This window comes from Spodoptera frugiperda, chromosome 20 (assembly GCF_023101765.2).
Source record: "Spodoptera frugiperda isolate SF20-4 chromosome 20, AGI-APGP_CSIRO_Sfru_2.0, whole genome shotgun sequence".
Taxonomy (NCBI): Eukaryota; Metazoa; Arthropoda; class Insecta; order Lepidoptera; family Noctuidae; genus Spodoptera; species Spodoptera frugiperda.
Window position 1 is genome coordinate 364,955 of NC_064231.1, and position 21,916 is coordinate 386,870.

A 21,916-nucleotide genomic window follows, 5' to 3' on the forward strand; every position below is an offset into this window, starting at 1 on the left:
TTACTTACCTATAAAGTTAATATGACCTAAATTAAACGTCAGTACAAATATAATATACACAGAACAGAAGCACATACATACAGCCTCAGCAACCACAACAAAACAGCCAGCAAAAAATTCGAAACACGAATATCAAATTACAATCAAACAAGAATACTAATGTTTTACTACATATCTCATTTACGTTTGCATACAGTGCTATCAAGTATTTTAATTGACAAGGACCTTTGTCGATGCATACATCCGCCGACAGGCACATTGTTCCATAGCCCTTATCAGATGAGATGACCCTATAAAATGCGACTAGGCGAGATCCTTCAATCCACTGCCTTACTTTATTTACGTCTCTGATAGCGGCTCTGCGTTATGAATTTGATTTATTATAAGGCACGTATTTTATTAGTTATTGCTATAAATTTCATTACTGATTGATAACACTACTCAACAAATTTTCAACTTTTCATTTTATCTGAGTTTTCATTATGTGATTATTATACCTTGGCACTGATAGTATAAAATATATAAATAAGCACTTTCCATCACATCTCAATTTCCAGATATACAGCTATGTCCGAAATGACAAAGTTGTCATGATTTTATTCTTGTTTTAATTGGAATGGTGTGGTTTTTTTGGAGTGACTGGCTGTCCTCTTGTACTCAGATGCTGGGGTACGTCTAAGAAGGCTCCAGCAGTAATCTGCGAGCATAGCAGGCTCCCATCGACCTTGATAACATATCTCAAATGCAGCAACATCTTGATGAAAGCGTTCTCAGTGTTCGTCACTGACTGACCCCATATTGTCAGGGAAAAAATCCAAATGTGCATGAAGAAAATGCAGTTTAATGATATATCGCATCCCATTTTATGGTAGCAGTCCAATAATATATTTATTTTTTCGCGAAAATCATCTGCTTTCTTGTTACCAAGGAAATTCTTCGTGACATCGACAAAAGCTTGCTTGCCATGCTTGTTTTTCAATATTGTTGAGAGTAGATGTAAAAGACGAGTCTAGAATTAGTTTATTTATGTCTGGACCTACGAAAACACCCTCTTTGATTTTCGCGTCACTAAGTTTAGGAAACTTTTGCTTGAGAAACTGGAATACTGAACCATCTTTGCTTAATTTTTTGTCAATTTTTTTTATAAGTCCCAATTTGATGTGCAATGCCGGTAAAATGAGTTTAATCTGGCTCAACCAAAGGATCAATTTAATGTTTTGTTGACCCACTACTATAGAGTAACGTGATGGCCAATCTTTTTTTTATAAAATGTAGTGATCGCGCTCGGCTTGCCGTACCAAATGGCATTTTTTTCGTAGTTCCCTTAGACCAACCATTCAGATTCGTTTAAACAGCATACTTTAGGCACCCACGGCTTGTCTTGATTTCTTACGTCACGGTTAAAATAAGCTCGATAGGCCTGTTTAATTAAGTCAGACAGAGGCTTTTTTTTCGATTTTGGCGTAAATTCTCCACAAACATAGCAAAATAAATCAGGACTATTAACACACGCTCGCGACATTTTAAAAAACAGTTATTAAACTAACGAATGGACTAAGTTTCATCCGCAATAGTTATTTAATTTCATGACTACCCGTAATTTAACTATTGAAGGTCGGTAAAAAAATTAAAAGTCCTATATCTCCACTTCTAGATGTGATATCAAAATAAAATGCCTATAGTTATTTATCATAAGGCAACCTCATTATGAAATAATACGAACTGGGTCAGATATTTTTTTTGTGTTGAATAGTGTAATTGTTTAGTATTTTATCTAATTGTATAAAAATTTAGACCAATTTGTCTTAAAAGCGTGCATTCAATTCCTTTATGTTCACATATTATGCGATGTTTTATATCATATCATTTATTTACTATTTACTAATGTTTTTTTCTTCCAGTTGGTGTTGCTGGTGAACGGTTGGTTGTTAGCGAGTGGGACGCCTGTGGCCATGTTGCAGCACGCCACGTCTTCGCAGAGCATTGTGTTCCATCAGCTTCAGGCGGCACCAGTCGCACCAGTCACCGGTTAGTATTATACTGTACTATGTTAATGTATTTGTTCAATATAAGTTTTTAAACTGACATGGTCACTAACACTAGAATTGGAACTGGAAACGGGATATTTACCATGTTTTTCTGGATGAACTGAGTTCATCCGTGATCATGGCGCTTGCAACAGTGGCGAAATATCGGAAACTCATAGAAATAGAAAAACATGGTAAATATCCCGTTTCAAGTACCAATTCTAGTATCTGTTCAATATACATCAATGATACATAAATAAATACAATATATATTTTTTCTTCTTCTAGCACCAACTCCCATTGTTCCAAGTAGCAGTGCTAGTCATGTAAGTTCTAATTAAATACTAAGTACTTAAGTAGCTACTAGTTTCGCATTAGGTTTCACAAATCAGCCGGTAAATGTTACATTACGGCTAATCAACGTACTCATCGCAGAATTTCTAAACTTAAAATCGTTGCTGTCATTAGCACATAATTTAGCAAAAAATGTACGCATTTTGATTTCAATATTCATTTAATCTATGTAAATGAAAGTGTATTGTAAAATGTTTCGATAAGCACTAAACTTGAAAAGTATGTTTTAATGTACGTACGTAAGAGATTTGTACGTTTGCCGTAATTAAGCAAAAAGACGCCAAGTAAAAGAGAAGAGATATAACCGAAAACCGAATGTACTATTTATTCTCCCTTATTCATAGTCATATGAATATCATATTACAGGCAAAGTATGAATACAAGTATGAAGTGTCAGATCATCAGACGGGTGACAGAAAGAGTCACTGGGAGAGTCGGGACGGTGACAAGGTGCGAGGAGTGTATACGTTGTACGAACCTGATGGAGCCCTGCGGACTGTCGAGTATACTGCTGATGCTGTGCACGGGTCAGTAGACATATAAAGTTGTAAAAACAAATGTACAGTAGGTACATTCACATTGTCAGGAATGTCTCCGAGGTAGGCAAAGACTATGGAATACCAATGCACGAATCGAGTATTTTACTTCTGATTCAAACAAGTCCATCAATTTCTTTATAACAACCCTGATGAAAGATTTAATTTTTAAATTAAATATTGTCAAGACTGTAAGCGAAGGTTAATTGAGAGTGCGTTAAATTATTAATATTTATTTAGATTCTTTATCATATTGCACGTAATGATTAAAAAGTGAAGCAGGTTGAAGCGAATAATTTACGGTTTCCTTTTTTGTTAATTACTACAACATGTTATTAAAATATTACTATAAATCACTTTTACAAATGCATTGGAAGTAATATCCGTTGTATGTAAAATTTTAAGTTTATTAACAGTTTACGAGAAATAAAACCGATTGTGTGTAAAATGGAAATGAATACTGCAATTAACATGTTATTAATCATACACATTACTCGTATAATTTATGATTATTAATTTCCAGGTTTAATGCAGTAGTGAGGAGGAATGAACCGAACAATCATTCACATCTCAGTACTGGGTACAAACATGAGTCTCCAACTTCTACTCATGACACTTACGATGAACCCAGTCCAGGGTACACTTCCGAAAGGGGCATATTCTCTGGCCAAGGCAATACACCAAGACGTCCCGCGAAATCGAATTCTTATAACTCGGGAGTTGATTTCAGCGTCGTACATGGACATTCGGATAAATCTTATTAACTTGTCACTGACCATTGTTTGATTTATTGAACCAAGTGTCATCTTTTCTTACTGACCATTATTTGAAGAGTAATCGAACCAAGGGTTCTTTTATCTTTGAGTTTACTGAAATGTTAGACCTAAGATTAATCAAGCTCGCATTTGTTGTCTTTTTTATATTTTTGTAAGTTATAAGTATTTTATTTATACGTTAAGCGTCAAGCGGCGTTAAGTGCCGTAATGTGCACCTCTGCCTACCCCTTCGGGGATTAAAGGCGTGACGATGTATGTATGTTGTATTATTAATACGTTTTGTTTTGTACGAAATAAATAAAAGGCAATATTTTGTACATAAATAGTTTTTTATTCGTCAGCGCTGACGTTCTTTGCAGGAAACTTAATGATAAATGGCGGTTACATTGAGTCGAGATCGAAGAGTTCGTATGAGTGGGATAGTCCAGGTTAATGATGATCATGATGACCATGATGATCATGATGATGGCCATGATGGTGGTGGGGGATGATGTGGTGGTGAGCCGTCTTGTGGTGTACGTCGGCTCTGAAACTGTAATAAAGACACACATAAGTACAGGTTTCTTAATTAAAGTACTATCTGAGGTTTAATGTCCTCAGGAATGTCCTCCTAGCTCTTTCAAGTAATTCTACAGTTGTCCATACGAGCCTCCTTTAAAGGAGTTTTCTTATTAACCTTCTTTAAAAAATTGAAATACATTTTTTGCTTGTTTCATCATTTTGTGAGGTATTCTGTTAGCCACTTTGAGACATTCGTTGAGGTAAAATTAATTTAGAACGTTTAATGTTTAGTTCTCCATTCGATAATATCGTCCCACAAACTTTACATGAGTAAGATCTATGTTGACATCGTGATCGCTTGTACTTTTCTCCCTAACAGTGGTGGTACAGAGTACATACCCGTGGTGGTCATCAGCGGTGTAATGAACAGTGCGCACGTTGCCGTCGGGTTCAACGAGCGAGTATGAGCCGCTCACGTGTCCACCGTCGCGGTGCTCGTTAGCCGACTTGTGGTCACCGGTGTGGTGGTCCTTCACGGAGTACTCGAACTTGTAGGCTGGGTGGTGATGTTCCTAGATAGAGAACCATTATTAATTATTGTTGTGTTAGCAGAAGAAAATATGAAACACTAGCTTATAACTTTTAACCTGTACATTTATAATAACTGTTAACTGTTAATTAGTAGAGATAAATGTTGGCACCAAATAATCTAATTCTGTTCTAGATTTTAAAAGATTTCTTTGTTATTTAAAATGTTTTTAAAGAGAATAAGGTTTTAAATTAGTTTAAATATTTAGGATACAAGAAGTTGTGTGGAGTGAAAGAAATACAATAAACTAGATTGATATTCTTAAAATAACTGTAAAAGTAAGTACTTACATGATCCCACTGGTGGTGGTCATCGTGGTGTCCGTGGTGGTCATCGTGGTGTCCGTGATGAACCTCGTGATGTCCGTGATGTCCAACATCATGTCCGTGGTGTCCATCGTGGTGGCCGTGGTCGTGGCCATGGTGGATCGGGTGGTGGATCTTGTGCTCATGGTGAACGTCGTGACCATGTCCATGTCCATGATCGACACGGGATTGGTGGGACACCGCTGCTGAATGCGCATGCGCACTCACAGCCAACAGACAAAGGGCGGCCACCTGACAGAATACAACGTTACACTGCTTGTACAGCTCGTCGAACGAATATTCATTTATGTTAATGCAACAACTCAAGTATGTAAACCATCCTTCCGAGAATGTTATTTTTAAATGCTGTAATCCGATATAGGAATAAAATTGTTATCATTTCAACACTTGACTATGATTTACAGACAGACAGTCAAATTAAGCCTAAATGATATTTGTTCAAAAAATTATGGCTAGAGTTATTAAAGCTTTTATTGGTGCAATCAATTAACTGCAATGAATAAACAATATGTTCTAATAATATTTTTTTATGAAATAATTAATCAGACAAATTACTCACTTGTAAAAACATGTTTTGTAATGTTTTCTTGTTAGCTGGACTTCAACTATATGAAAATCACGTTTCGTCCACCTTATATTCAGAGTCCGTCTGTCGATTTGGGGGTGCGATTCAATTATAACGACATTGCGTAAGATTCTTGGCAATTATTTGAAAAATAATCGAGCATAATACGTGAAACTGAAGTTTCTTTTGCGAATATGAAGGGCACCACGATTCATTGAACTTATTAATTGGCTAATCCGTCCATACAACACGCCTGTAATTATATAAAGTGTGGATAATTAACACGCGAGCGATGATGGAAGGACGTCACAGGTACAAATGAGATTTTTCTAATCACTCCTTATAAAGCCGTGGCACAGCAATAAAGTTTATTTGGTTATATTAGCGTAGCGAGATATACGTCAGTATTTACTACGTTTAATTAATTAGTTCTGACTATCATGTTATAGTTTGAATTAATTTACTACTCCTCGTAATTTTATGAATGGGTTCTAAATAAAAATGCGTGTTACTCGAATTTATTAGGTAATTTAATTTCATAATTTAATCTTGTAGGCGGTTCTACAAAAGCAGAGACACGTGTTTACCTAATCGAATTAATTTGTGTTAGATGATTCAACATATTATTAATTTTAGTGTTAATTTTGTTTATGACCAAGCTATATTTCGAATTGTAAAAAATTATATCCCTAAAGAAACCCTCTACTTACTTCTTTTCACTATGTGTTGTAGATCAGCAATTAATGAGTAAGGCCCTGGCTGCACTAAGGCGGATCCACGACATTTTATATCATAAATTATTTCAATTTACAAAATTCTTAGTCAAAGTCACAATGTCTGAAATTGTCTTTCCATGACATAAGAAATTGTCTGATGAAAAATTGGGGTTATGATGTTCGCCTCTGTCTGCCGCTTGGAGGAATAAAGGATTGATGTTATGTTGTTAATTCAGTCTGTACATCAAACTCTATGCTCTAATTGAAAATCGAACCAGAGCCCCAGCATCTAAGTTTGCATTGTGTAACTAAACTGTTTAGTTAGCCTGTATATGTTTGCGTCGGGGATCGCGGGACGATCTCCGGCCACCGTAAGTGCGGGCCTGCGGATGGCGAGCAAGGGTAGCTCACCGCCCGAAGAGAACCAGACCAGTGCGTGTGGCGCGTCGCGTTCCGCGCGCCCAGTAGGGCTGTTGTCGATCCGGAGCTGCTGACTATCTAGCGGGTTTACCGGGGCTCCGGCTCGAAAAGCAGGAGAAGGAACGGGGTGGTTTTTAGTCAGTAAGACTCTGACACTCCCTCTCGCCTCGCCCAGGGCGGGAGAAGTCATTGGATGATTTTTCCCCTCAAATAAAAGCCTGTATATGTTTTCTGAGTGTTACATATTTTTGTGTTTGTGTAAACAATTGCTATTAAGTTTTAATATTTAAAGGAAACTATAGATCGCATGATTTTTATTAAATCTTTTAGTAGTTGTAAATTTTGACAAAATCCTCATTACCAACAAATTGTGATAGTCCACAGCTAGATTATAAGCCTTATTTACATACGAAGGTTTGTCATAATGTCCACACTGCCTCAGCCGTCACGAGAGATATTCCGGGCGTCGGGGATCACGTGACGACCTGCGGCTACCGTACGTGCAGGTCTGCGGACGGCAAGCTAGGGTAGTTCGCCACCTGACCGGAATCAGTCCCTCAAAGAGCCATCAGACTACCATAGATGGGGCCCAGTAGAGTTGATGCCTAATACGGAGCTGCGAATTACCTAGCGGGTTTACCGGGGCTCCGGCTCAAAAAAACAGGAGTAGGAACGGGGTGTTTTTTAGTCAGTAAGAGTCTGACACTCCCTCTCGCCTCACCCAAGGCAAGAAAAGACATTGGATGATTTTCCCCCATAAAAAAAACTAAGCAAGATGAAGATTCAAATGGTGTACCAAAGAGTGCTACTGGCAGATCTCCTTCATACTTACAACACCTACTGGACGACCCCATTAAAATTACCTTCAGGTTTTTTATTTTATAATATACATAATAATATTTTCCTTTGGTGAACGTGTCTTTTCTCTCTTCTAAATAACTTAACTTGTTTTGCCAAACACATAAGTTAGACGATTATTTTGCGTACACGGGCTGCCGAAGGAAGTAGGTCTCTCATAGTTTAATGGCGATGTTGTCAATTCGTAAACAAATGGCACATCCATTGACGTAACGTAAAATTATAAGGACAGAAACACATTTTGTTCTCTTTTTAAGTTCAGAGTTTATCGTTGTACCAAAGGACCAAATATCTTCGCTTAAAACATTGAAACTACGATGACGCCTTAAATGATAGGAAGAGACATATATCCACTTCTTTTTCTAATTTGAATAATCCCTTTTGACATGATTATAAAGCTTTATTAATTATGTTAATCTGTAGTAATATTAAGAGTAGGGACAGTTTATGTGTCTATGCAGCCATAGGCGGCAATTTTTGGATCTATTGAACCGATTTAGAAAATTGTGTTTCTTACGTAAATCCACATTTATTAATATGTTTGAACATACCTATCATAGTTTTAAAATAATTCCACAACAAATTAATGAGCGCCAAAGAAGAAAGGTATTTTTATTGAATTGTCTATTTGAAATAGTATCATTAACAGATTGAATATTTAAAATTTCATAATTAATTTTAGTGATGATTTAATTAAAATTGATACAATACAAAGTATTGGTAAACACATGCATGCTATTTATTCAGTAAAAATTGTCCTCTCGAGAAAAAAAAAACAGTACCAAAACAAAAAATAAAATAAATAGTTCAACAAAATAATACGAAGAGCCAAATGAGGTGAAACGGTGGTTGGTTCTAAGATGCTAGCAGGGTCTTTCAGTATTTCCATGGGTTATGATGATGGGCGGGGCCATGGCCATGGCCGTGACCGTGGCCGTGGTGCTTGTGATCATGGTGGTCATCATGGTAGGGGTAGTGGTGTCCCTCGTCGTGATGACCGTATCCGTAACCATGTTTGCCATACTTCGAGTGTTCTGACAAGCGACTCAGCCGCAGGTGCTCGATCAAATGGTCGTAGTCAGGGAACTCCTTGTGCTCCTTGCTTTTAACACCTTTAGGCAGAATGAGGATCTGACCACCGGGACCTCGGGTGTAGTCCCTGCCGCCCGTCTTCAGGTATCTGTAGTCAAGAATCCAGGTAGGCTGGTAGTAGTCTGGACTGTACACGTCATGGATGATCCTGAAAGTTAATAGTTAAAACCATTTAGTAGGTGTCGTTTAATTGAATTTTTGCTGGTTCAAATATTCAGTAAAATAGCAAACATACAAATTATAAATGCAAAAAATGAGCTGAGCATGTTTTTTGGATTTAGCTTTAGTATTTTGTAACACTTACTTGTTTTGAAGTCCGATATTGGGTGTACTCTGCAAAACAAAAAGTAAGAACATTAGAGTTTGCGCATCACATTACTACATAGTATAAAACAAAGTCGCTTTCTCTATCCCTATGTCCCTTTGTAAGCTTAAATCTATAAAACTACGCAATGGATTTTGATGCGGTTTTTTTAATAGATAGAGTGATTCAAGAGGAAGTTTTATATGTATAATACACGCATATTATATCACCTATGCGAAGCTGGGGTGGGTCGCTAGTTATTGATAAAATATAATTGAGTGCTTTAAAATTATTCCAATTAATCTTACATGGATTGGGTGTACGTGCGAGGTACGTAAGACCACAGGAATTGAGATGTCATCTTCCTTGTAGTCGACTTTCACGGGACCTTTTGGTCCAGGGCTGTGATGATGATGATCGTCAAAATGCAAGTGCAAGCGTTCGGCACGGCTTCGGATCAGGTCCAAGCCGTCATGGTAATGATCATGATGTTCATCTTCGTGCACTCGGATGGGTTGCGCGGACTCTTCGGGTCGAAGCTCTGGACTCGGATCTGATTCCTTCGCAACCTCCTCCGCTAGTGTCACTGCTACTAACGCCAGTAGAAGTATCTGGAATTCCAAAAATAGTTTGATTAAAATAAAGATAACATTATTTTACACATTTGCTATAATTTTTATTTTATCTTAACTTTATGTATCTGAAACATCACGCCTGTAGCTTTCCTAAAGGCAAATTGTGGTACAACCACTAGTCGCTAATCGTAAATTGCTTCTGAAACTTACGATATTGCACGTGCACAAAGTTACTCGATCATTTAATTGCTATGTATAAACTCTAAATCCGGAACTAAATCATGAAGGACAGAAACAGAAGAATTATTTTTCTAGTTTCTTTGTTTGATCTCATAAAACGTTGCAGGTCCTCTAGATACCCAATGCTAACCACGCAGTCTTTTGACAAAAGTTTAATTGAATAATAATTGGGCCTTTCTTAATTTTTTTCGGGAATGTATATTAAAAAGAACACTTACGAAACGCATCTTGTACGGTGCTCCTCTTGCTAGACGTTCTACAAAACAGATTGCACTTGAACACTGGTAGATGATTGTTAATATCGGTACTTATGTACGAATAATTTACCGGATTCTGAGTCAATAATTGTTGTATTTCCTCTCCATTGTTTTAATGTATCTTTAATAATTATTAGGGTAACGTATTGTTATAGATGGATACTCACTGTTTGTATTTCCTTGTCACTAATTATTATAACTATGTCGGACACCGTTGAATATTAAATAGTACCTCTGTGACGTTATTTGATGTGGAAAAGTCAGTCTACGAGTATGTTCATAGTTTACTACTGGAAACCCGTAATTTAAAATATTATAAGTTTAAAAACACTCCACTTTAAGCAAGTGACAGTAACCAATACCTTTGCTGTATGAACCTTTTGCCTTGCTTAACTCAACTCTACTGACAGACTATTTATTTATTTATTTGTTTTCGTTTGAAAAGTACCTGTTTATGGTTTAATTGAAACAAATGCATTGACTTTTGACTTTTAATTTGCACTGGGACAATTCGTAGGCTGATATAGGATAGGTTTTGACAAAATGTTTATATTTATTTTTGTTTTAAGGCAGATTCCATAGCACGGTTCTAAACCTTAGTGGTTTTTTGGTTGCTATTTGTTATTTATTGTATTATTGTGTATTTTGTGTAAATAATAAATAAATAAAAAAAAAATATAAATTTAAAACCTACTGACAAACTACTAACAGAACCCATATGAGTTCAGCGGTTCACGCTTGATGACTTTTTTTATTAAGAACGTGTTAATTCTGTTATTACGCCCGTGGCTCGATGCTATTGGCCGGAGTACATTGTACTAAATAGTTGCATATGTGTAGTCTAGATGCAATAAATCATCTTCAAGCATTGATAGTATAGATACTTTTAATTCTAGTTTTTAAGTGTTTAGAGATTAAAACATCAATAACTAAACTGAGTCCTCATTTTTTTTGTTAAGATTAGGTCAATTTGAAAATGAAAGCTTTGAGTGATTTGTCGTGTAGGGGGACGTTACTGGCGTTGTCTAACCTGAGTTTGGATAGATTATTTTTGAAAAAACATTGTCCCGCTTTAGGATTTTTTCCTAGAGATTATTATTGAGCAGCTCAAATCATATCAAAAAGTTCGGTCTTTTTTGACATATAGATTTAACATTGTAATCGGTGAAAAGGGGAAGAACTATTAGGGCTTATATCTGCTTAACTTGTTCACAATAATCTGTCAGTAATAAATAAAATCACGTATTATAAATAACACCTCAAAATCTGCAATACAATGAACCTATTACGTATGGATGATTCGGTCTTGACTTAACGCCTTCTTCATTACGTATTGCTCGTGGCTCAATGCGATTGGTTGTAACATACTTAGTAATATATTGATTGAAATTACTCTTTAGTAATAACTAATAAATCAAGTAATTGTATTTGTTTTACAACATAGATATCTTGATAGATATTTCAATGACGAGTCAATTAATTGATGAGTGTATAGATTTATGTTCTCGTTTCGTCTGAGTTATGAGTACCTAGTAGATATAAGGGTGAAAACTTACAGTAATTGATTTTCATTCATTTAAAGGAGGTTGCAGTGAATTATTCATAGTTGTGTTGCTGCAAGTAAGTGATGTTGTCGAGGCGCTTTATTGAGAAGGTGGACATGGAACCTGACGTCATAATATTCTCTCGGTGTTTGGTACCTAAATGGGAAAGTGCCATGCAGCCGTGGTGGTCAAGGAACCCAGTGAAACGGATTGCGTTGATCTCTCGATGGTTTTCTCGAGCTCAGAAATAATTTGAATTCCCACCAGAAACTTACAAATCGTGAAATGTTTGAAGTGGTAACGCTTTAAAAGAAGGGAATGAAAAGGATATTGGGAGCCATTCTACCCGCTGTGTTGCCATGCTTGCACCGAAATTTGTTTGTCTGTATTTTTATAATAACTATCGTGAGACATACTTAATTAACTAACAAATCCCGGTTAAATGAAGTACATTAATGGAGAAAAAGTTCTAGTAGTGAGTAAACCGTGACTTTTTAGTTAATTTTGTGTAGTAATTCCTGCCTCTCTTTATAGAATTGTTTGCCGTAGAATTGGTTGGTAGCATGTGAGTGATATTATTGGCATTATAGATGTTCATATTGCCAAAAGGTTTTACCATTGTCATTCCATAATGTAGTAGGTAATGTTTGCGAGTATTTCATTATATGTATTTTGTTTTTTATTAAATAGCATTTTACGAGTGATTGTTTAATTTACTGTCTTTTTAGGTGTCACTCCACGGAGCCTGCAAATACGTTTGGGGTATGATGAGACAATTTTCTCTTCTCACACGGTACTTTCTCAGAGTATAAAAGGTGTGAATCTTATGGTTAAAATGAAACTATTTGAACTGTTTTTAGATAAAACTGAGAACTTTGACGAATGACTCACGAATTGCTCGAAAGCTCCTGGTTACGATTACCAGCACACAAATGTAATCAAAACATACTGGTGTTTTGAATATTTGAAGTTTAAAGTAGAGAAAAGAAATCAGAAGTCTGATTTACAAACACATTGTTAGTTATTCTTTTATTAAGACTCAATATCAACTCGAATCTAGCTGAACTAAGGTAATGAGAAAAATAACTATACATAGCTACAGGTACCTCAACGATTATAAAATTATTTATTACAAACTGATGCTCAATTTATTATAACTTTAAATCATTATTAAAAACCTGTATCTTCTCATAGCGTACGTATGTACAAGGTAAATATTAATAAGACTTAGATACGACATGATAAGGATGATCTTTAACTAAGTTCTCCCCCGCTACGATGCTACGCAATTGCTACGAAACCTCGTAGCGCTCAGTATTGTTACGTATATAAAATAACGTGCATCTTCACTATGTTCAGCAAAGGATTTTTAATTATTACGTGCAAAGTACCAGTACTAACAAATACATTTTGTTTAAATATAATTTGTGTCAAGTTCGTTTAGTACTTATGTACATTTTCAAGTGCAATTTGATTAGACCATCAATTTATAGTTACTGTGTAATAAAGGATATATCTTTGTTTCACACATATGTATTATAATAACAACTGATTATGGTATATGAAGATCTCAATATGAACATCTACAATCTTACTTATGTTATAAATGCGAATGTTTGTGAGTTTGCACGTCAAAACGGCTGAAGGGAACAGGATGAAATTTGGAATAGGGTAGATTATGGTCTGGAATAGACAAATAGATTTTTTTATACCACGGGGTCGCAGGCAGACTGATTCTCTGTTTAGTATACAGGAATTGTGTCCAGACTCCGTGCTATTATTGAAAATGACCGTGTATAATACACGGTGTATGTGCTCATCCCCTCGTATGGGACTCTTGAAAAGTAGGTGTACCATTTAAGAAAATTTGACTTAATGCTAGAATAAGGTAGCACTGTTTGCTTAGTCTGTGCATGCAAAACTATGTTAGTGTGCAATCTCGTGCACACTAACATAGTCGTGCACTTGATTGACGTACGTGACTTCGAACGATTTTATAACATTTCGTGTTAATTACTAAGATTACTGCAACGGATGTGTGCATTAAGGTATTAAAAAGGATTACACAATAATAAGCGCTCAATCCTTTTAATAAGGTTAGCATTTGCATAAATTCGATTATAATAATTATTGTTAACAATACATCATTTAAAAATATTCAACATGTACCATTTTTACATCGCCACTGTTCAGTCTTTGTTTAACAATGCACAATTTAATTAAATAGTTTAGTGTCGTCGGTCGGTTCTACGCACTTGATTATGTCTGTAGAAACGATCATTGATGCGGGCGGCGTACGGCTTAATTAGTTGCGGGTAGCCACGTCGCTGGTCGAACTTGCGACGCTCCTCCAAAAGCTTGCTTTCCTCCTGGTCACGGTAGTCCCTTGGGGCAAAGCCTCGGAATTCGCTTCCTTGTCTGTTGTGAGCATTGGGTTTCAATTGGTATTCCTTGCCATGGTCCCAGCGTGGGCCATAGCCCCAGCTCATGATTCCCATGCTCTTACCTCGGCTCTCTTCACCGTCACGTCCATCTTCCTCTCCACTTTCGCCACTCTCACTACTTTCGCTACTTTCGCTACTCTCACTACTTTCGCTACTCTCGCTACTCTCGCTGCTTTTCTTCTCTTCTTTGCTATCTTTCTTGTCTTCTTTTTTGTCCTCCTTGTGTTCTTCTTTTGAATGGTCGTGGAAGCCGTGATGTTCAACGATGTGATGATGTTTATCCGAGTAGTGGACGACAGCGTTGAAACTGAAAATGGTAAAATTTGGTTAGAAACATGCCTTTTCCAGGAAAATACAGAACTATAAATAGTGTTTGTATATTTTCACCAGTTGTAGAAGACTGTATTTATTTTAGTGTATCTGGTCACAATAACTATGGTGGGAAAACTAAATGTAGAGATAGACTGACCCGCTATGTTTGTCCGCATGGTACGTGACGGTGCGCTTGCGACCGTCGGGTTCTATGAGCCAGTATTCGCCCTTAACGACATCTCCGTCTCTAGATTCATGTTGTCCTTTCTTGTCATGTGTATGAGGGTCATTCACACTGTATGAGAACTCATATGATGGATACGACCACGCCTGAAACATGAAATAGGATAATAATTTGTGTATATAGGTAAAGGAAAAGAAATTACACGTACTAGATTTTTTTTTAAAGTTGTGTATGCTATCGAGCGGTATATACAATACACCCATTGTATTACAATTTTACTTATAAAGGAACTAAAGAATACTCATTGAAATTAACTTTAGTTAGTAATTAAATACTTAGTTAAAATCGACGTCTTAGAATAAACGGCTGATTTACGACAGGAAATTGACTGAATTGTTTTAAGAATCTTACTAGACGTGGGTTTGATTTTATGTATGAATACAATGTGGACTCACGTATTCTTCATGATGCTCAGGCTTGTGGGAACCAATATGTGATAGCTCGCCATGATGTCCGTGATGTTCCTTGTGAAGTATCTTTATATGTTGTTCTGAAACCGCGTGATGTCCATCGCCAAGCACACACAGTGCTAGGCTCAGCAGGATTATTGTCTGAAAATAATTTTATTTTACTTTAAATATGACATGAACAAATTATCTTAAGTAGATCCTTAGAAAATTAAATTAAGCAGAAGATATCACTATAAGGATTGGAAATAGATAGTTTCCACTTCTCCAGAGTTTATTTTACGAGACAAAAAATCTATGCAACTGGGAAATGCTCAGGTAATCATCACGACACTCAAATTTTACACCATAATTGTGGCTGATTCACAAGTCTTACATTTTTACAAAGTTATATTGTATACAAACAATGTATATACAAACTAACACCAAGTAAACAGTTAATACCCATTGTTTGAAAACATCTTTTTTGGAAATCACTCAGCACTTTTTTCAGACTATACAGTACAAATGCAGACAACGTACCTTACGAATCATCGTGAACCTTCAGTGAATCCCTGAACCGAATGATGTCTATCGTGATCTCATCTAGTATTTATACAGATATCGTTTTGGTAGTAAACATCTATATCCTGTAATACAATACACTTAACATCAATTATTTGTGATTTTTTGCAAGATTTTTATCGACTTATGGATGGGTGTGCCGATCAATGTTATGAAAAGGAAATAAGATTTTCCAGACTTTTGTAGGCTGTGGCGTGCGACCTTACATTACATTTTAATTGTGATGTAGTTCTAGGTAAGCGATGTACACAAAAGAGTACAATAATAGATATCATGTATAAATACGGCTTAAACACATACCAGGTTTTAATATCCTCGGAGATATTGGTAGAGCTTGCATCTACATCATTTATTATAAGTTCTGGGTAAAAAGGCTTTTCAAATCTTTTTGACGCTGTCAAATTGACAGCACAAGTTATACATAATATATTGTCTAGGCCATATTTAACATGTAATTTTGGTGATGTTTTTGGTTTGTTAAACCAATTAAGTAAATATTATTTTACAAATTGATTAATGCTGAAATTACTCGTAGTAATTTAGCTGTATTTACTTGGCTATGAATTATTGCTGAAGGAATGTTACTAAACACAATTATTATCTTACTGTATTAGTGTAATAGACCATCAATGCTTGTTTATTAAATAATTAATTAATTGTATTACATAGTTGGGTACAAAGTGGGAATAGCATTGCCAAAGGTATCTTTCTATTAATATGTATTATAAATGCGAATGTTTGTAAGTTTGTGTCTTTGTTTGTGTGTATTTTTGTTACTCAATCACGTTAAATGGCTAAAGAGATCAGGATGAAATTTGAAATAGGGGTGGGTTATGATCTGGAATAATACATAGGACACTTTTTATCCCATAGTACTACGGGTGAAGCTGCTGCCAGAAGCTAGTCTATAATAGAAGTCTTGATTTCAATCCATTCTTAAACCAAGGTGTTTGGCAAACTTTTAGTGCACTGTTTGATTGTATATTCATAGTATAGGCATACCTATCCTACATTTACATGCCTTAAGAGATTAGCAGGCGTGTCGTTATGCTATTTTATGTTATAATTTTAAGTCTTGGTCATTGGCCGGTGCAGTGCCCCTTTATTGTGTTCTCTTTTCAGATACAATGACATTTATATCACATCTGACAAAAAGTGTGTGTTTGCATAGCACCCTCTGGTTCCTGATAGATTAAGATCTAATATTATTTTATCCAATGATTTCGTGATTGAAACATGGAAGTGCCTATGTACAAAACTATAGCAAATTTACTTGTTTGTGTGTGTATAGGATTGAGCAGAATTACGAGTAATGACTACTTCTAGCGACTTGCTATTAGGCACCGCGTAGGATAACTTATAACAAAAATCTGTACAAGAAGAACTTTAGTTCTTGGTACTAGAAATCTTATCATATTAGTAATTAGGCTGAACTTCAGTATTATAGGTGAGTTCCAGCGACTGCCCATATCCCCTTTTTCTGATTAATACTATAGTTAGATTCTTAACTGGCCAATATTGGTAAAATACAGAAAAATGTTCATCAAAATTCTTTCCAACTCGAATACATAGTCGTTCATCCAACGGCACCCAACGCATAGATTTTTTTAGACTTTGTTAGAATACATGACGACTATAACGATATTTTGAAAAAATCTAGTTCATCTATTTCATAATTGAAATAAATAAGAACAAACACCTAGATAGTAGTCCACTGCTGGACTATAAGACTTTCTTAGCGTATGAGACAGTAGTTTAAAAGGTTCGGGTTTTTAGTGAGTACTGTTACTTGGTCTATGTGAAATGTGTACTCCCTTAGTTGGCTTTTAAGTTGCCCACAGATAGAGTAGAGGTAATAAATATATAACTATCCTCACCACACAGTAAGTGGTAGAACAATTAAGGGGAAAAAACAACAATTAAAATTAGCGCTAATTTAATTTGCGTACGAAAGCAGCATTTTGCATTAACAATTACAACAGATATCGAGTCAGTCTTGTTTGAGCAGCATTCAGTGGTGGTTGTAGGAGTGACGTCACGTTCAAAGGTGGTGGTGATGGGCAAGATGAACATGATGATGAGGCGACGAGTGATGGACGATGGCGTTGAAACTGGAATAAATATATAAACCATTAATATAGCCTTGTCTAGATGTTCAAAGGGATGATGGTATAATTAGTCAACTACTATATTTTTTTTTTTATATTTGGTCTTTATATATGAATGTTGACTATTTTTCTCGAACAATGTCAAACTTTAATCAGACTTCTGTAGTGAAGAACTTAATATTTGGGAAAACAAAGTTATACAAATTTTGTTAGAGTTTTAAAGGACAAATCAATGTGGGACACTGCCAACTACTACGACAAATCTATCTTCATTTCTTTAGAAATTTGTCTTACCCGGTGTGGTCATCAGCCTTGTACTCCACCTTCCTGAATCTGCCGTCAGGTTCGACGAGCTCATAGCCTCCCTTCACAATGTCTCCGTGACGAAGCTCGTGCTGTGACTTCACGTCACCAGTGTGGTGGTCGTGCACGGAGTACGCAAATTTGTATTCGGGGAATGCCTTAAAACAATAAAATTGAATATCAATTTACACAATTTATTTATTTATTTAATAGCTTTATACCATTTTCTGCCTGTCTGACCCCTCACAACATTTTACAACACTGGATTAGAAAACAAAAACTTATAGAATCAAGAATCTGGCTCAAAATTTTTTCCTTTTAAAATAAAGGTAATAAATTATTACGGTTTATAGAGTCAGTTTATAGTTTAATAGCATTGTACTTATAGGATGAGTCCTTACATTTACTAAACTTCAGCTATTAAATCTCAAGTCGCCTTCCTAACTACCTAATTGATATTCTCAGCGTCTTTAGAAAACTGAGAGTAAAATCTTTTATGTTAGGTACATTTAAATATTTCAATCTGCGTATTTAGTAAGTACCTACAAACATACTCGTAAAAACTGGACTGTATACAGGAAGTGGTCGGAGCAATGTAACCGCGGACCTTTCGCTTGCTTCACGGAATATTTTACCGTGCAATTACTCCTCGGGGAATTTGTTGAATAGTTTATGTTGCACTGATTTTAACAAGAAATATTTGTTTGTTTATACTTTAATTTTGAATAGTTTTGTCAATGTACCTTTAGTCATTACGTTTATTTTAATGACGGTGGAATGCCTCATGTAGTTAAAAAATTCGATACCTCATTGTTAACGCATTCTATATGGTATCACATAATGTCTTTTGGAGAAGATATCTTTCATACCACTTTTCATATTTCCATCGCTTATGTCAAAAGAGAAAATTTAATTAATTTAATACTTACATAGTGATCATGGTGAGGAATATGAGGAATGTGGTGAATGGGGAGGGGTTGAGGTACGTGATGGTGAAGCAGTGGCACGTGGTGGTGGATTGGGATGGGTACGTGGTGGTGAATGGGGATGGGGTGGTGTGGACCGTCGTGTTTGTGTATCTCCTGGTGGGAAATGGCTGGGTGGTGGTGATGGTGGTGGTGGAGTGGGAATATTGCCTGGCAGGCAGACACCACCGCGAATAACGTCAGTACCTGGAATGAAAGGGGTAGCTTATTTTCATGTAGGAGTAGAAGATCTGTTAATTCTAATTGTTGAACGAAATAATTATATTTCCTAGCTTATAGAAGTTCTTATATCTTTGATATTTTAAAGACACGAGATAGGCAAGTGAATAATATAAATAACAAAAAAATTTAATCATCTCGAGGCCTTAATATCTATAAATTTATCGCAATAATTTTCAGCACTCTTACTATATTTCATTACATTACTATTGAAGAACTGTTTAAATACCCCGAATCAGTCTAAAATTCATATGGATGGTGAATACTGTAAAGTATATATTAACATAACTATTATAAAGCGAGGTTAATTAAAAACAAGGGCGTTATATAATACGGTATGGTGGTTAATTGTTACATAGTTTAGGTCACTGACGATGCGATAATACATAGTACAGAAAATATGGAAATGGAGGATTACATACGAGGTTAAGTACGCAATCATTGAATAATTACCGTATTGTAAGTGTTCTTTTCAAGGAATATAGCGGGAAAACCTATTAATAAGATCAATTCAAATACAATACATACTTTGTAATTTAAAATGATAAATGTTGAATTTCTAATTCTAATTTAATAACCAAAATAGATGGCCCCTTTTAATTACGAGTTATTCTAATTAGATAAAAATGAACCTTATTTTAAATACACAACGTACGAAATAGTATTTTAAGAAAACTTACTTTGGAAAACATGATTAATTAAACACAGAACTTAGCACTTAATGCTCACGTTATGAATTCGTAAAGACAATACTGTGTTAGGTTTGGTTCATTAGTTTATATAGAGGTTTTAATTGTGGGAATTATTGGAGCAAAAATCCATTGATCAATTTCTCAGGGTTTGCCAACCGCCCTAACGTAACTGTGGAAGTATGCACTTAAGTACATATATAACGATCAAAGTCGATGAATAAAACGGATGTGAAGTTGAAACATGCACCGATAAGTTGTATACATCAAAAATAAAATATTGCTTATATTTTGTAAGGTTTGTGCAATGATATTGATATTAATTATCGGCATAAATTTTGGTTCACTGATTAGTATCGTTTCATTTTTGTTGGTATCACTAACAACGTAAATACAAATATTTTATGTACGTGGTAAGTGAATCCTCAACACGTCACTTAGCAACTGATTGTCCAGTCATTATGTAAACCGTTTAATGTATTTATTTTTTTGTCGTGCAAACTGTATAACTGATTAAAAATGTTAGTTCCGACTTAACCGCATATGTTTGAAGAATGGGAAGCAATGAATAGAATAAATTATATATAAATATTACTATTAATTCTATTCTATGGATAGAAGAAAACAATAATAGCACCTAAATATAAGATTTCCTAAAACACAGATTTAATTAGTTATATCCAGTTCATAAATCCATTCACAGCGTTTATTTTTTGTTCAACCTTTATACGTACAATTTCGTTGAAACATTCGTGGTATTGAATGGTCAAAGTATTTGAGTTGCACGGTATTTGTTAGTGCAGTAATTAAAGCATTTTCAAAGCATTTGTTTCGGTACCAATACTATGTTATTATGTGTTTCGTTAGGTAAGGCATTTAATAGCGTTCAATTAGCCCAATGACCGTGTTTCCTGATCGGAAGGACGACCGTATTGGTATAACTTGCTTTGTTGTTGCTATACGATTTTTTTAGAAGAATATCTTAAAAATATTTTTTTTAAAACGTTGCCCCACACTAGGATTTTTCTCCTGTGTTGTGGGTGCGTTTACAAACATACAAGTTCACATGCACATGACACCCAGACCCGAAACAACAATTTGTGGATCACACAAAGAGTTGCTCCGTGCGGGAATTGAACCCGCTACCCGTTGCGCGGCAGCCAGTTGCCCAGCCACCGCACCAACCGTGCAGTCTGCTCTTAGAGTCTGTTTCAGAATATCTGGATAGTCGTAAAGATAAATTTGACTTAAGAACATAATTTATAATTATGAACTATCTGTCACATAAGTTTATCGAGTACTTATACATATGTATAGAGGTGGAGAAAAAGGCGTTTAGAATTCAGGAAAAGATTGTCTTTTATATATTCTCATACGTGCGTTACCAAAATGGACGAATTACTTACCTTATGAATTACTTCATCGTCAAAGAGTTACGTGAGTAAGCCGATAACATAATAATTAATTACTTAGTTTAATTATTTTATGCAGTCGAATTTGCGGAATCTTTCTCTCCGCAATATGATTCCAAAAAAATGCTTTGGTCTCGTAAACTAAATGAGTTTGTATAGAAACGAACATTTTCCTTGCATAAGTATTTGAACAAGTATGTTTGCAAGTCTTGCTACTCATTTCTCAATTCGGCAAGGCAATAAATTATACATGTCAGTGGTTCTCATATGTATCACATTGTCGCGTTTCTTTCTCGAGATAGTCGCGCATTCTCACGTGTGTGCAATATGCGACAAATCGTCTTGGGTAACACCTTACATTTACGCTAGCCCCACGTTGACACTGTTTTTTGTCAAAATTAAATCTTTATAAACGGTAAGGAAAGACCATTGTTGTTTCGCATTCTACAATAGCCACGTTTGTCGATAAGTTGTGGGTGAAAACACTAGTGCAAATAGTGTCTTATAAGTTTACTCAACGATAAAAGCGTAAATATAGGTGATATGTA

At 35.6% G+C, this 21,916-nt stretch overlaps 5 protein-coding genes across 5 annotated transcripts; 1 reads left to right on the forward strand and 4 right to left on the reverse strand.

Annotated features, from left to right (window-relative positions):
- The first annotated feature begins 1,165 nt into the window (after positions 1-1,165).
- LOC118281432 (cuticle protein 19) lies at positions 1,166-3,867 on the forward strand. The gene is made up of 5 exons (XM_050701327.1): positions 1,166-1,171; positions 1,902-2,028; positions 2,316-2,353; positions 2,748-2,908; positions 3,441-3,867. Exons 1-5 carry the CDS (start codon positions 1,166-1,168, stop codon positions 3,679-3,681), a joined length of 573 nt encoding a protein of 190 aa, XP_050557284.1. The 3' UTR covers positions 3,682-3,867.
- Positions 3,868-4,050: 183 nt separating this feature from the next.
- On the reverse strand, positions 4,051-5,963 carry LOC118262063 (histidine-rich glycoprotein-like). The gene is made up of 4 exons (XM_035573170.2): positions 5,669-5,963; positions 5,074-5,340; positions 4,594-4,766; positions 4,051-4,225 (listed from the first exon to the last, which is right to left on the reverse strand). The coding sequence occupies exons 1-4, from the start codon at positions 5,678-5,680 to the stop codon at positions 4,123-4,125; spliced, it is 555 nt and encodes a 184-aa protein (XP_035429063.2). The 5' UTR covers positions 5,681-5,963; the 3' UTR covers positions 4,051-4,122.
- Positions 5,964-8,442: 2,479 nt separating this feature from the next.
- On the reverse strand, positions 8,443-10,147 carry LOC118261771 (histidine-rich glycoprotein-like). The gene is made up of 4 exons (XM_035572722.2): positions 10,098-10,147; positions 9,373-9,675; positions 9,065-9,093; positions 8,443-8,908 (listed from the first exon to the last, which is right to left on the reverse strand). Exons 1-4 carry the CDS (start codon positions 10,104-10,106, stop codon positions 8,545-8,547), a joined length of 705 nt encoding a protein of 234 aa, XP_035428615.2. The 5' UTR covers positions 10,107-10,147; the 3' UTR covers positions 8,443-8,544.
- Positions 10,148-13,908: 3,761 nt separating this feature from the next.
- On the reverse strand, positions 13,909-15,621 carry LOC118261772 (filaggrin-like). Its single transcript, XM_035572723.2, has 4 exons — positions 15,610-15,621; positions 15,076-15,231; positions 14,594-14,766; positions 13,909-14,431 (listed from the first exon to the last, which is right to left on the reverse strand). Exons 1-4 carry the CDS (start codon positions 15,619-15,621, stop codon positions 13,909-13,911), a joined length of 864 nt encoding a protein of 287 aa, XP_035428616.2.
- Positions 15,622-17,587: 1,966 nt separating this feature from the next.
- LOC118281450 (larval cuticle protein A3A-like) lies at positions 17,588-20,005 on the reverse strand. The gene is made up of 4 exons (XM_035602025.2): positions 19,948-20,005; positions 18,992-19,234; positions 18,054-18,220; positions 17,588-17,762 (listed from the first exon to the last, which is right to left on the reverse strand). The coding sequence occupies exons 1-4, from the start codon at positions 19,957-19,959 to the stop codon at positions 17,693-17,695; spliced, it is 492 nt and encodes a 163-aa protein (XP_035457918.2). The 5' UTR covers positions 19,960-20,005; the 3' UTR covers positions 17,588-17,692.
- Positions 20,006-21,916: the final 1,911 nt, after the last annotated feature.

What these genes read in the sequence shown, in the direction of transcription:
- LOC118261771 (XM_035572722.2), bottom strand. An exon ending in CGCACGTACACCCAATCCAT is followed by an intron (nt 9,094 to 9,372) that starts GTAAGATTAATT and finishes TTTGTTTTGCAG; the next exon opens with AGTACACCCAATATCGGACT. An exon ending in AATATCGGACTTCAAAACAA is followed by an intron (nt 8,909 to 9,064) that starts GTAAGTGTTACA and finishes ATTAACTTTCAG; the next exon opens with GATCATCCATGACGTGTACA.
- LOC118281450 (XM_035602025.2), bottom strand. An exon ending in TTCCTCACCATGATCACTAT is followed by an intron (nt 18,221 to 18,991) that starts GTAAGTATTAAA and finishes TATTGTTTTAAG; the next exon opens with GCATTCCCCGAATACAAATT. An exon ending in AAGGCTGATGACCACACCGG is followed by an intron (nt 17,763 to 18,053) that starts GTAAGACAAATT and finishes TATTTATTCCAG; the next exon opens with TTTCAACGCCATCGTCCATC.
- LOC118261772 (XM_035572723.2), bottom strand. An exon ending in CTGAGCATCATGAAGAATAC is followed by an intron (nt 14,767 to 15,075) that starts GTGAGTCCACAT and finishes TTCATGTTTCAG; the next exon opens with GCGTGGTCGTATCCATCATA. An exon ending in CATGCGGACAAACATAGCGG is followed by an intron (nt 14,432 to 14,593) that starts GTCAGTCTATCT and finishes TACCATTTTCAG; the next exon opens with TTTCAACGCTGTCGTCCACT.
- LOC118281432 (XM_050701327.1), top strand. An exon ending in ACCAGTCGCACCAGTCACCG is followed by an intron (nt 2,029 to 2,315) that starts GTTAGTATTATA and finishes TTCTTCTTCTAG; the next exon opens with CACCAACTCCCATTGTTCCA. An exon ending in CAAGTAGCAGTGCTAGTCAT is followed by an intron (nt 2,354 to 2,747) that starts GTAAGTTCTAAT and finishes ATCATATTACAG; the next exon opens with GCAAAGTATGAATACAAGTA.
- LOC118262063 (XM_035573170.2), bottom strand. An exon ending in ACCACCACCAGTGGGATCAT is followed by an intron (nt 4,767 to 5,073) that starts GTAAGTACTTAC and finishes TTCTCTATCTAG; the next exon opens with GAACATCACCACCCAGCCTA. An exon ending in ACCGCTGATGACCACCACGG is followed by an intron (nt 4,226 to 4,593) that starts GTATGTACTCTG and finishes TCTTTATTACAG; the next exon opens with TTTCAGAGCCGACGTACACC.